General features: G+C 52.1%; 1 protein-coding gene across 4 annotated transcripts; it reads right to left on the minus strand.

Annotated features, from left to right (window-relative positions):
• Positions 1 to 10: 10 nt before the first annotated feature.
• MPV17 (mitochondrial inner membrane protein MPV17) lies at positions 11 to 10,493 on the minus strand. 4 transcript variants are annotated; one of them, XM_025454358.3, is made up of 8 exons: positions 10,322 to 10,478; positions 9,751 to 9,825; positions 2,956 to 3,071; positions 2,652 to 2,744; positions 2,463 to 2,558; positions 2,175 to 2,207; positions 1,867 to 1,919; positions 11 to 922 (listed from the first exon to the last, which is right to left on the minus strand). In XM_025454358.3, the coding sequence occupies exons 2-8, from the start codon at positions 9,818 to 9,820 to the stop codon at positions 853 to 855; spliced, it is 531 nt and encodes a 176-aa protein (XP_025310143.1). In that variant the 5' UTR covers positions 9,821 to 9,825; positions 10,322 to 10,478; the 3' UTR covers positions 11 to 852. The 4 variants fall into 4 exon arrangements, with proteins under 4 accessions (XP_025310143.1, XP_025310144.1, XP_025310145.1 ...); XM_025454359.1 differs by lacking the exon at positions 10,322 to 10,478 and adding an exon at positions 10,105 to 10,315; XM_025454360.3 differs by lacking the exon at positions 1,867 to 1,919 and having other exon boundaries at positions 10,322 to 10,493.
• Between the last annotated feature and the right edge of the window lie 1,598 nt (positions 10,494 to 12,091).

A 12,091-nucleotide genomic window follows, 5' to 3' on the forward strand; every position in this document is an offset into this window, starting at 1 on the left:
ATCAACTCTGTATTTTATAAACATCATTTATTTCTCACAGTTCTAGAAGCTGGGAGGTCCAAGCCCATGGCACTGGTAGATGTGGTATTCACTAACTTTTCCTTCTTGGTGTGTCCTCACATGGTGGGAGGGGTGAGGGATCTGTCTGGGGCTGTTTTAAAAGGGCACGAATCCCTCATGACCTAATCACCTCCCAGAGGCCCCACTGCCTAATGCCATCACCCTGGGCATTAGGTTTGCAACAGATGAATTCTGGAGGGCATACAAACATTCATCTATAACATGTGTGTTCAAGTTTCCACTCTGCCACTGGTTGGTGGTGTGGACTTGCCATCTCACTTCTGTGGACCTCAGCATGCTCATCCGTGGGAGAACATTGGGATTGGTTGTCTCTAGACTTCTTTCTAGCTCTAGAAGTTCTAACTGCCCCCATAGATTTCTGCAAGTTTCAAACTATGTATTTAATAACAGATTTCCGGAGGCACCATATAAAGTGTTTAGGGCCCCAGAAGAGCCAGAGCTCCAGGTGGGCTGGGAAGGTTATAGAGAGCAGATGTGTCTGTGAAGTGTGGGGACAAGTGGCATTGCTGGGATACAGGTACAAACTACAGCTAACAAGACTGTACACAATTACAGAGTGCCTACTGTGTGGTGGGCATAAGACCATTATAAAGGTTGAAATTATTTCAAAAGGAGTCAGGTGCTAAGCCTGTTAAGTTCTGAGTGGCAACGGGACCCCAGGAAAGCCGATGGAGGGCCTTTCATTCTCCATGAGCACTTGGAGGAGGCCATCTGGCCACACTGGGGGTCATGCTGCAGCACGGCAGGCGCCGACACCGGAGTGAGGCCGGCCTAGAGCCGGTGTGCCTTCCATGACAGGTAGGAGTTCCAGATGACAGCAACACACTGGACGACAGCCAGCCTGCAGAACAGAGGTGGCATTGTCAGGGTGAAAGAGGAGGAAGAGCAAGCAAAGGGGCAGAGCTGGGAAAGGAGGGCTTGGTTTCTGAGCACGTCCACACTGAGGTCTCCTTCCTTCAGCCCCGAGGGACAGAGGGACGTGTGGCTCGGGCCAGAGGACAAGCAGGTCGGGGTCAGGTATCATCCCAGAGCTCTGTGTCCTGGACAAGAGCCTACAAGTGGAACACCCTCATGTCGCTGAGCATGGCTCTTATTTGGTCCTGACCAGGCTCCTGCTGCATACACATCTCTGTCCACCTTTGAACTGGCTGAGATTTTTATCTTCTAAAAATGTGCTGCCCGCCATATCCCTCTCTTGATTGTAAATTTTCCTCTCTCTACATTCAGAGTGTTGCAAGGACTCTGGTGTCGAGGATCTGGTCTACAAGTCTTCCTTTAAGCTATGCTATTCACATAATATTGACTTTGTTCCCTCTGAAGAGTGTCCCTGCTCCCAATGTCCCCTCACTCCCAACAATTTTAACTACTCCTCTTGAGTTGCACTGTATTTTTACTGTGGCTTCAGCAACTGCCTTTATTATTAAGGTCAAATAGTAGTCTGCAGTGGACCCACCAGCCCAGGTTCCTACTTGGCTCTTGGATATACCTTCCTGTCTAAGCTAGCCCCACCCCCATCCCCCCTGCCCGGCACTGTCCCTGCAGGTATGCCACCAAAGGTGAGGGCTGGGCAGGATGACAGGGAGATGAAAGGTCAGTGGGCAGGTCCTGGGATAGGTTCCGTAAAGGAGAAGAAGTTCTGAATAAAATGCTTGAGAGTCTGAGGAGCTCTGACCGGAGCAGTGTTCTGGGAGGGTCTAAAGTGATTCAAGGTTGACAGAAGAATCATGCTGTGTCCAGCTGTTGTGATGTGCATCGCTCAGAGGGTCGGGTAAGGATCTGTCTTACCTGTAATGAAGGGGAACCAGGTAGAAGTTGGCTAACTGCACAGCAGGCCAGAGCTACAAGAGAAGGAGGGTAAAGGTTGGGGGGCTGCCTCCACCACCCGACCCCCAGACTCACTGCCTGGTCCTACTCCACCTTCTGCAGACAAGAACAAAGTGGACCACTGGGTAAGTGCTTCCCTGGTGTGATGCACACATAGGATGAGAGAGTTATCCTGTCTGAGGGATTTCTACATCAGGAGGGCCCCGTCCCCGAGCACTTCTGGACCCAAGAAAGCAGGAGAACTGGGCAGCTGCGGTGTCAGCGCTTACATAGTAGTTGGTGAGGAGGGCATCAGGATAGTCCTGAGGAGACAGAGAGGAAAAGCTGACATGTGCACTTACTGCCACGCAGCCCCCACCTCCCGCCTGCAGAGCGCGCCCAGCACAGACCAGTTCAAAGACCACACTCCCACCACTGCCCCTTAGCTCCTCTTCTCCAGAGCCTGGGACTCTGCCTGCACGTCCCCCTGCTCACCCCCACCAAACCTGCCTTGTTCCCCTGGGCCTCCCAGGCTGCCAGAGACCGATCCCCTCTCCCCTCCCCCCAGCCCAGCTCACCCGCCGGAGCTTGGCCCAGTTGTCCTGGGCTGACAGGCCATTGAGTGCTCCTACTAGTGGGAGGAAACAGCCTAGAAAACATGGGGCAAAGCCCCCCTAGGGAGAGAAATTAAAGCTCTGTGAGCACCCAAACCCCCGCCCTCCCCTAGCACAGCTCCCGCTTCCCGAGTCCCTCTCCCTTCTGCTCACCTGGTCCAACAGCATCTTCTTTAGTGCATCAGCCTTGGCGGTGCCAGGGATGAGCCGGTCCAAAACCCGGTACCAGCCTCCTACTACAGGGCCCTAGAGGAAACCCCAGGGAGGACAGACAGCATGTGGTAAGCTCAGAGAGCACATCACAAAGCTCCTCTCTCAAGGTTAGAAGCCAAATCCAAGTGGAACCAGACACTCAAGGCTGGTTTAGATGTGAAAGAGGCCAAGGGAAACTAAAGAATGACATGGAACTAAGACCACCGTCCAGTCCTCCAGCAGCCCGGCTGTGGGTGGAACTTACCACAAAGCCACAGCCCAGGAAGGCCATGGTCAGGGTCCGGCCAGTCTGGTGTCCCCGGAGACCTCGCTTCTCCACCAGCTGCTGTGAGATAATGTCACCCAGGCCCATCAGGGACCCTGTGCAGGGTACACGGGTGTTGTCAGGACACCTCCTGGAGATGGGCTGCCATTCCAGGTAGGGAATAAGTCCCTGAATGAGGCTCTGACACTCTGAGCCTAAGAGATGGTGGGGCAAATGACTGGTCCTTTACTGCTGCTTCAAAGTTCTCCTCTCCCAAGGATGGTGACACCTCCCCTGTGTCCTGCCAGAAACCGGGATGAACAGCCTTGATCAGACCAGGGCCCACAGACTCTGTACGGAGTAATAAAGGGAAGTCACAGTCAGAGACTCCAGATGAAGGAGAATCTAAGGTGCTTGGGGCTGAGAACCACAGACTATCAAAATTGGAAAGGCCTTCCAGATAATTCCATCCAAACTCATTTTCGAGGTATGAAATAAAGGTCTGGGACCTCACATAACCAGTAAGTGGCAGAACCAAGGCAAGAACGAGGTGGCCTGATTTCCTACACAGTGATTTGTCCAAGACCCGTACTGTGAATAGATCATGTGTAGAATGAGGAACCCTGGGGCTTTTCCCCCGCTCCACAACTAGACACTGGCAAGTGTCCTTCACCTCAGTCTTGGGGTCTCTCTTTGTGGAGGACAGCAAGAATAATTCTCTTTCTAAAACCTGAGTGCTTACATGGTCCCAGGCAGGAATATCACTGAACTGGTAAGAGTCCCCACATGGAGAAGTCCTGGGCACCTCCTAGCAGATATCAGGTAAAGCCATACCCGCCCCCCCCCCATTCACAACCTCAGACTGAGTGGACAATAGATTTATAGCCATTTCTCCCCCAGGCCTGTGTACCTGCTTCCCCTTCCCTCACTCACACAGACACCCTGCTCCAAGCAATCCTAGTCAGACACCCACATCCAGAAACCGAGATAGAAACTGTCATTGTTTACAGAGCCCCCCATCAGTCATAGTGACGTGATGGTTTCCAGCAAACAGACACACGCACACACACACAGGGCCACTTGGGAATGACCATATGATCTCCAGCTCGCCTGTCCATCTCTCTGAGTAATGAGAGGCCCCCTCCAGCCCCATACCCACCACTGTCCCTGTGCCCTCAATTAGCACCAAGCAAACACATCCTTTAACCCTAGTCCTTAGTACAGAGCTGGCTCTGACGTCCATGCTGGCTGCATACTCACTGCGCTTCCCCTGCACCCTCCACAAAGCCCTGCCCCTGAGCAGTCTCATCAGAGGCAGCGAAGGAAGGCCAAGGGCTGGGGCTGTGACCCCCGCCCCACCCCCCAGGTGAGCTAGGCTGCTGGCCTCAGCTGCTGGCACTCCTGGCCACACAGCAGCTCTGGGACCCCCGGCGCACCCATCATGGCAGGCCTGCCTCTCCTCATCTTGAAACTCTCAAAGTGCTGTAGGCTTTTCCTAGAACATGCTAGCCACGACCTCCCCGAGGGCAGGAGAGAATCCTAGACATCTTTGGTCTCTTATTCCCCACCACGTCTAACCAAGTGCTTGGCAGGTCCTCAGAAAACCAACCAAGGAAAACTGTCAAAGGTACTGCCCCCAACAGGCCCAATCTGGGAAAGGCAGCAGTGCTTCCTTGAGCAGCCCACCGGGCCACATGTCAGGCTCAAGGTGGAAGGACCCGTGGAATTGAAGGCTTGCTCCCTGCTCCCTGCAATTAGCACTTACTCCCTACCCCTTGCCTTACCTCCCCCAGGGAGGGCTCGTTGCTGTGGCCATGCATGGAGGGAAGGGTGCCCAGAGAAGGCCCGGGGAGGGCGGAACAGAAGGCAGTCACTTCTTAAATGAAGAGACTTAATGGTTTGACGTTCTGCTTTGGCAAGATGTTTACAGTTTACAAATGGCCCTCACACATTGAAAGTTCTGGGAGGTAGGGCCACACCTCCATCTAATGTCTTTAAGAGATGAGGTTATTTGGTAAGGATCAGAGTGGGGGCTGAACCCAGGCCTTCTCTCGAGGAACAGGAGGCTAGGGAATCACAGAGGGGCCAAGGCTTGAGCTCAGGGGTCAGTGGCAGTTAGGCAGCCTCTGCGGCTTCTACTTGCAAGAGCTTCCTGCCGGAACAAGGCCCTGAAAGCCGCATGTCAGAGACACTTCTTGGACTAATGCACTTCCTGTCTTTTACTCCCCAGGAGGTGACCCTCTCTGTTCCTTGTCACCGTGTGGGGAGGGCAGGCATCAATATTCCTGAGTCACAGCAGTCGCAGAGAGGGAGGTGTGGGTTTTCATTCTTTGTGGCTGGCCAACAGTCACCCAACAAGCAAAAGCAGAGCAGGAATGAAAAGCATAGTCCGGGAAGCCAGCAGCCTCTGAGAAAGATGGATTCCAGGAGCCCAGACCGTGCTCATTGAGCCCAAGGGACTACTGAGTGGAAGGGCAGCAGTGAGGGAGTAGGCGCACAGCTCTGTAGCCCCTTCCAGCCCTGTCCATTTCAGACACAACGGTGCTCAGTGGCTCCTCCTCTGCTCGCAGATCATCAGGACCCTGGGCCTGCAGCAACTCCAGGGTGGCCTAAGGCTTTGGTCTGAACTCAGAGCAAGGCCTGTCTCTCTGGCCCAAGTGAGTCTGAGCAAGAAGAGCTGACACTGAGATTCCTCATTCTACCTTCCCCAGTGCCAGAGCCCAAACAGGCCTCAGTCAGATTCTGGGAGTCCTCCTGGACATAATCGGTTGGTCCAGATCTTTCAGTGCTCTGGCTCCCCATTCCTCAGACTTGTTTCCAGGGGGTTGGAATGAGAGGCTTGCAGAGACGTAATGCTTGAGCCCTGATGGGGCAGGACAAGGGGCTGCCGCGCAGTGATGCCCAATGCCAGGCTGGGCGTGCAGCCCAGTAGGCAGACGCTGGCGCAGGTGTGACATCATGCTCTTGGGTAGGTGCCAGTTCTCATGCCGTCACTTGCCACCGGATTCAGTGGAGTGAGGGGGTTGGGGGAGTCTACCTCTGAGCACCCATCTATCTGGGACCACCCTCTGCCCACCAGTGGGAAAGCCCCAACTTCCACACCATCTTCCTAGTTCCCTACTTCCTCTATTTTGTTCCTCTCCTGGCTTTTGCAATATGGGGTCTTTGATACAAGAAAATAAAATGCTCATGGAAGAGAAGGCTGGGGGGCAGGAGATGTGTCCTTGAGTACAGTAGGCCTGGGGTGGCAGGTAGAGCTATTGGCAGGGGGCCAGCGGTGCTGCTGACTCACTCTTCCCCAGAAGCCTCCACATTAAATAGCTGCCTGGCCTGGGGGCCATCTCTGATAGACCCCGGACAACTGCAGCCTAGCAGGGAAAGGGGGGAGTGCATCCTCTGGGATGGGTCTGAATGCTCTCTCCATTCCTAGCCCGAAGCTGTCCTACTGCTAGAAGATGAGACAAAATGGAGGGTCTGCAGCTTGTCAGATATGTAAGCCCAGACCAACGGGGGCTACGCTCTACCTTCTGAGGCCCCAATAGTCTCAAGTACAGGGCAGGGCACTGAAAGCGCACTATATTCTAAGGCCATTTCTACCACTGACTGAGGGGATCAGTGTGGGTCACCGCACCCTCTGCCACTCCTGCTCTACGGGATCGGGATCAGGATCAGGATCGGGGGGCTGGACTAGATGCTCCACTGCCTGCTGAGTTTTCACATCCTGGCGGAATTCAGACTCCAGGGAAACCAGTGTCTGCAGAAGCTCAGCTGCCCCATAGCAGGACTAGAATGGCCAAAAATGGGTGGAGCTGGGCCCAGGAACCACTGGAGACTGGAAGGGGTCTCCAGAGAGAGGGAAAGGCTGACTCAGGCTCTGTACAACATATCGTGGTCCTTTTCCCAGGCTGCTCTGCTCCTGAATTTAACTTGGCCAACACTAGATGTATCAGATACTTCTTCTGAACCATTTCAGATCTCGATTAACTTATCCCTTACTCCAGCCACTCCTGCTGCTCAACCTGACTGATCCTGCCTCAGGCCTGGGTCATAGCTGGGGATGCACCATCCATGCTTAACCCCAGGGATGGCGCCCAGGCAACCCAGCAGCACACAGATGTTGACAGCCCATGTGGCAAACCTTTCACCAATGTGAAATGAGAGCTGGTACGTAACTGTTTCTTTTCTCCAGAAAACACTGTTTTTCCCTTTGGTCTGAAGAAGCGTTTCAAAGAGCTTCTTAGTTTCAGGGGATGGAGCAGCCATGTGCCCTAAGCAATATGCTATTTGATCTTCCTTCTCCCTGCTCTCCCCCCCCGCCCCAGGATTATTTCCTGCCCCCTTACAAAGTACCTGTGCCAGCCTCAGGCTCTGCTGCTTGGAGAGCCAAGGCTGAGATAGTCACCCATATTTGAATTTAAGGCAAATGGAACAAACTCAGACGAAATACCACTAGACAAAGAATGGTGCAGGGGCGCCTGGGTGGCTCAGTTGGTTAAGCACCCAACTCTTGGTTTCAGCTCAGGTCATGATCTCAGGGTCGTGAGATCAAGCCCTGCTTCGGACTCTGTGAGGAGTGTGGAGTCTGTTTGAGAGTCTCTCTTCTCCCTCGGCCCCTCCTGCTTCTGCTCTCTTTCTCTCGCTCTAAAAAATAAATAAATAAATCTAAAAAAAAAAAAAAAAGAACAGCTTGTCGTGTGTGGATTGCCAACACTCAAGAAAATGCCAAGCTCAGGAGTCTTTATGTCTATTAAGCATTTTTTATTTTTTTTATTTCTAAAGCCTTTTCACAGAGAGAACCCTTACGGTGGCTCTGTGAGGTCAGCTAAGTAGACTCAACTCCTGAACGAGGAAACTGAGGCTCCAAGGGGTTTACTGACTGACTTGCCTCAGTTCATGCAGCTTCCGAGGACTACAGCTCTAAAATTAAAACCCTGCTCTTCCAACTCCAAGTCTGAAATCTCTCTTATGTCTTCCAGTATAAGGAGCTATCCCAGGGGGCCTTAGGAAGCACTGTGCTGAAAACAGCTTGATGAGCCAAACCTACCTCCTTCTTTTATTTGTAGTTTGATCCAATATACTAACAGCAGGGAAGAAGTCTGGGAAAAGTGCTACCTAGAAAGTGCTTCAGGGCGACACGGAGATGATGAGGTAATGCAGGCTCCAGCATGGACAGACCAGCACCCCAGTTTGGCCACGTCTGCATGGGGACCTCTCTGAAATCCAGCTCCTCCTCTTGTACCTTTCTGAGGTAGGGAAACACAAGGACTCTCCCTCCCCCTCTATTCTTGATGGCCATGAGGGGGGAACCTTCCTTCCAGCAGTTAAAGGCCCTGAGGGAGTCAGGCTGGCAAAGGGCCCAGCGTGTCAGTCCCCATCACAGCCACACAGTCCAGTATGAGTCACTACCCACGCAACCAGGTGAGTCATGCAGGCTGACGGACACTCTGAGGACAGGACGGGGTGGTTAGGCACGGAGGTTGGAGAGGAGCCCGGGGAGGGGCAAAATCGTCTGCCCCTTGGCCAGTCACCCAGTGAAGTTTCTAGTGTTGATGTGGGGCTGTTCCAGTAAAAGGCCTGCTGTTCTTCCCTGGATTCCATAGCCTGCCACTCCTCTCAATGGTCTTCCTCTCAGAAGCCCAGAGTCCTCCCTAGAATCCTCACCTCTTCCTCTAAACATAGGCCAGATCCCATCTTAACCTGATCATTCTTGCACTGCCCCCAGTCACACACCTTCTAGTTCTCCCCCCCTATTAAACATACTTATCTCTATGCCATCCCCTCGCTTCTCAGCTAATGTGCAAAATAAAGATGGTAACGAATGCCGGTAAGTCACTGGGCTACCTTTGTGAGACTGCTATCCAATCACTGGATTTGGAGTAAACATAAATCACTGATTAGTATATTGTTTGGGGATGCATACATAGGTAGTAAAACTATGAAGAAAGCAAAAGAGGAATATAAACAAAAATCCAGGAAAGGAGTTATTTCTTGGCTTGTTAGAAACAGGTGCTCAAGGGGTCTCAAGCTGGATACTGATATAAGAGTAATCAGTTTTAATACTGTTTAAACTGTACATACATGTCCCAACTATTCTTTTGTATCTTAAGATATATTTCATGATTAAAAAAATGAAGAAAAATAAAATGGGGTAAAAATCCTAATCCCAGCACTTAAGATGTGTAATCTAATGTGGACTCAAGTAATCCTAGCTCACAAATCTTGGTGGGGACTCTATGAGATAATATGTTGAAAGCGTTTTGCACACTGTAAGATGTTAGAGAAGCATCTGCTATTGTTAGTTTTCTTTTTTAAAAAACGACTTTATTTATTTATTTGGGAGAGAGAGACAGAGATCATGACTGCGATAGCACAAGCAGGGTGGAGAGGGAGCAGCAGACTCCCCGCTGAGCAGGGAGCCTGACTCAGGGCTCTATCCTGGGACTCCAGGACCATGACCCCAGCAGAAGGCAGAGGCTTAACTGACTCAGCCATCCAGACACCCCTCTATTGTTAGTTTTCTAAGTTAAGTTCTCCTAGGGCAATGCCTTTCACCTGAAGGGAGAAAAGTCCTTCACTTTTTGGGGGCTTTCAGATCCTACTTTACAGCTAGGTATATCCTTTCCTTGAGGATAGCCTTGGGGACCCACCCTTCAAAAGACTGGGGACAGCCTTAGATGAGATACAGCCAACACTTCAAGGGGGCTCAAGAGAAGCAAAAAATGAGGGAGGTGTGGTGAGGTGAGCTTCTGCCTCCCAAATCAGCCTGCCTGCTCCCACTCAGATCTATTCACTCACCAGCTGTCAGGACCTGTACTTTCCACGGGTGAACAGTCAGGGCTCGCTGGTATGCCCGCCAGAGTGCCATGATTCCTGTCAAGCCAAGAGGAGAGGGGGGTCACCCCCACTGCCCATCCCCACAATTAAAGAGCGCTTGGCTTTCCCTTGGGCCCACTCCCTCTCCCCGTCCCACTTCCATGTCCTAGAGGGGCAGTGGGCTCAGGAGGGATGCTTCCTGTGACAGGGGTCGCCTCAGACAGTCAGGTAACAGAAGCGGGCTGTAGGAGGCTGCGGAATCTCGGTGGCAGTCCCCCCCCCCCCCCCCAATCCCTCAGCCTTAACGCAGAGCCACCTAGGGGCCTCCTTCCCTACCGAGACCCTCCTGAGGAGAGGTTTGCTCCGGCTTTCACCCAGAGCCTGGTAGGTCCCCAAATTCACTTAGTTGGAACCAGCTCGTATGCTTCCTGAGCCCAACTCCACACCGGAAACAGGGCCTCTCATTCCCTGGGCCTGGACCAGTCACACGCGCCTTGGGTGCTCCAGGCCCGGGACGGTTCGCGCCCGGGAAGGAGACTCGCGCGGCACTCACCTGCGCTGGCGTCCAGCCCCTCCCACGTGACCAGGCCGGGGCAGGACTTCCGCCGCAAGACTCGCCCCTTCCGGCCGGCTGACCGCCGAGCTTTCTCCGCCCGCCGCCGGGGCTGGAGTGGGAGTGGACTGAGCGTAACAGGCGTGGAGAGCCGCTCAGCCGTCGGTCAGCGAGCGCGGGTCTCGGTGGGGCCCCGCCTGCCGTTCTGCCCACCTGGGGCCGCCCGCTGCCTCCTCCTGCCCCTCCTCTCCCCGAAGCCCGGGCTTCTCAACCTGGTAGACGCTCCCTGCTCCCTCCCCCGGAACTGGCCAAGGTGCTGACGCCCTTCATGGTCTCGGGAATCCCTCTGGAAACTATAAGCCTAGTTAACTGCGGGTTATCTTTCCAGTGACGCTGGGTTCTTCACTAGTCTTGATTGCGAACTCCTGAATGGGTGAAACTGGGTCTTCTTCGTACCTGTCGTCCTCCTAGTGCTTGGTTCAGTCTTTGTCCACAGTAGCCTTTAAAAGTGCCACGTAAAGCGAACTCCTCCGTGGAAAGCATGCGATTCCAGAACCTCAGAAGGTCCTGGTACTGGTTTTGTGAAGTAGCGGTCTCCGCAGCCTTGGTCACCACTAGACCTGAACTTACAGTTCTTCTTCTGTTGGACTGTTTTTCAAACCGGGCTCCTCCTCAGTATTAGACGTTTATAAGGAGATGTTTTGGGCATATCACTCACTACAGGTTCTTCTTTACCTCAGCTTTTAAAATGTTTCTAGAAAGAGCTACTTTTAAAAAAAGGGGTCCACAACTCAGTATCTAGAAATCACTAGATTAGGTGATTTCTTAACCCCTTTCCAGCCTTAACATTCTAAAGTCTTGTGAATATAGTGCAACATCCTTTTGAGGGTGGTGGAAATGACAAGATCCCTGGCAGAGTTGTCAGGCTGGCAGCCTTTGCTTAACTTACCCTGGGAACCCACACTTCAGGAAGCAGCTACACCTGTCTTTCAGGTTCTCTACCTGGCTAGTGCTAGCGCCCATTTACTCAATTCCTATGTGATTACCACAGGGAGAATCCTGTTACAGGTACTGGAGAAACACAATGAGGAAGCAAAGTAATACGATGTCACAGACATTTAACCAAAGGCTCCTATATGCAAAACACTGTGCCAGGAGTGAATTTACACTAGTAAATGTAATAGGAGACCAAATGTGGTAGGTTGGAAAGCTGTTCTCTGCAGTCAGTCTACGTTCAAATCCCAGCAACCACTGCTTAGTAAAGGGACCTTATTCAGACTACTCAAACTCAGAATCTTATCTTTACAAGTAAAATGCGGCAATATCTACTTCATAATTAACTAACACGTGCAAAATACCTGAAATCGATCCAGTGTTTAATAAACACTCATTTGTCCTTTTTCTTCCTTCCCTCTTGAGAATACATGAGGGAGAATTTTTACTAGAGAAATCTGGGAAGCTCCATAGTAAAAGGTGAAATTTGAGCTGGGACCTTGAAGGATGAATGGGACTTATATGGATATGACTGGGGGGAGGGGAGGAACGACAGTATGAGCAAAGGCACAAAGGATGAGAACATGAATCCATATAGTATAAAATGGATACATTGGGAGGGAAGGCTTAAGTAGAATGGCCTTTAGAGAAAAGGGTTTATAGTAGACAGAGAGCAAGGGCTGAAAGCATTCTCTGGATACACAGAAGAGGCAGAAACGCGGTTTGCAGATTATTTGGCCAACCCATCTACAGACAGAGCCAGTGGGTTTTGTTCCA

Source organism: Canis lupus, chromosome 17 (genome assembly GCF_003254725.2).
Source record: "Canis lupus dingo isolate Sandy chromosome 17, ASM325472v2, whole genome shotgun sequence".
Classification (NCBI taxonomy): Eukaryota; Metazoa; Chordata; class Mammalia; order Carnivora; family Canidae; genus Canis; species Canis lupus.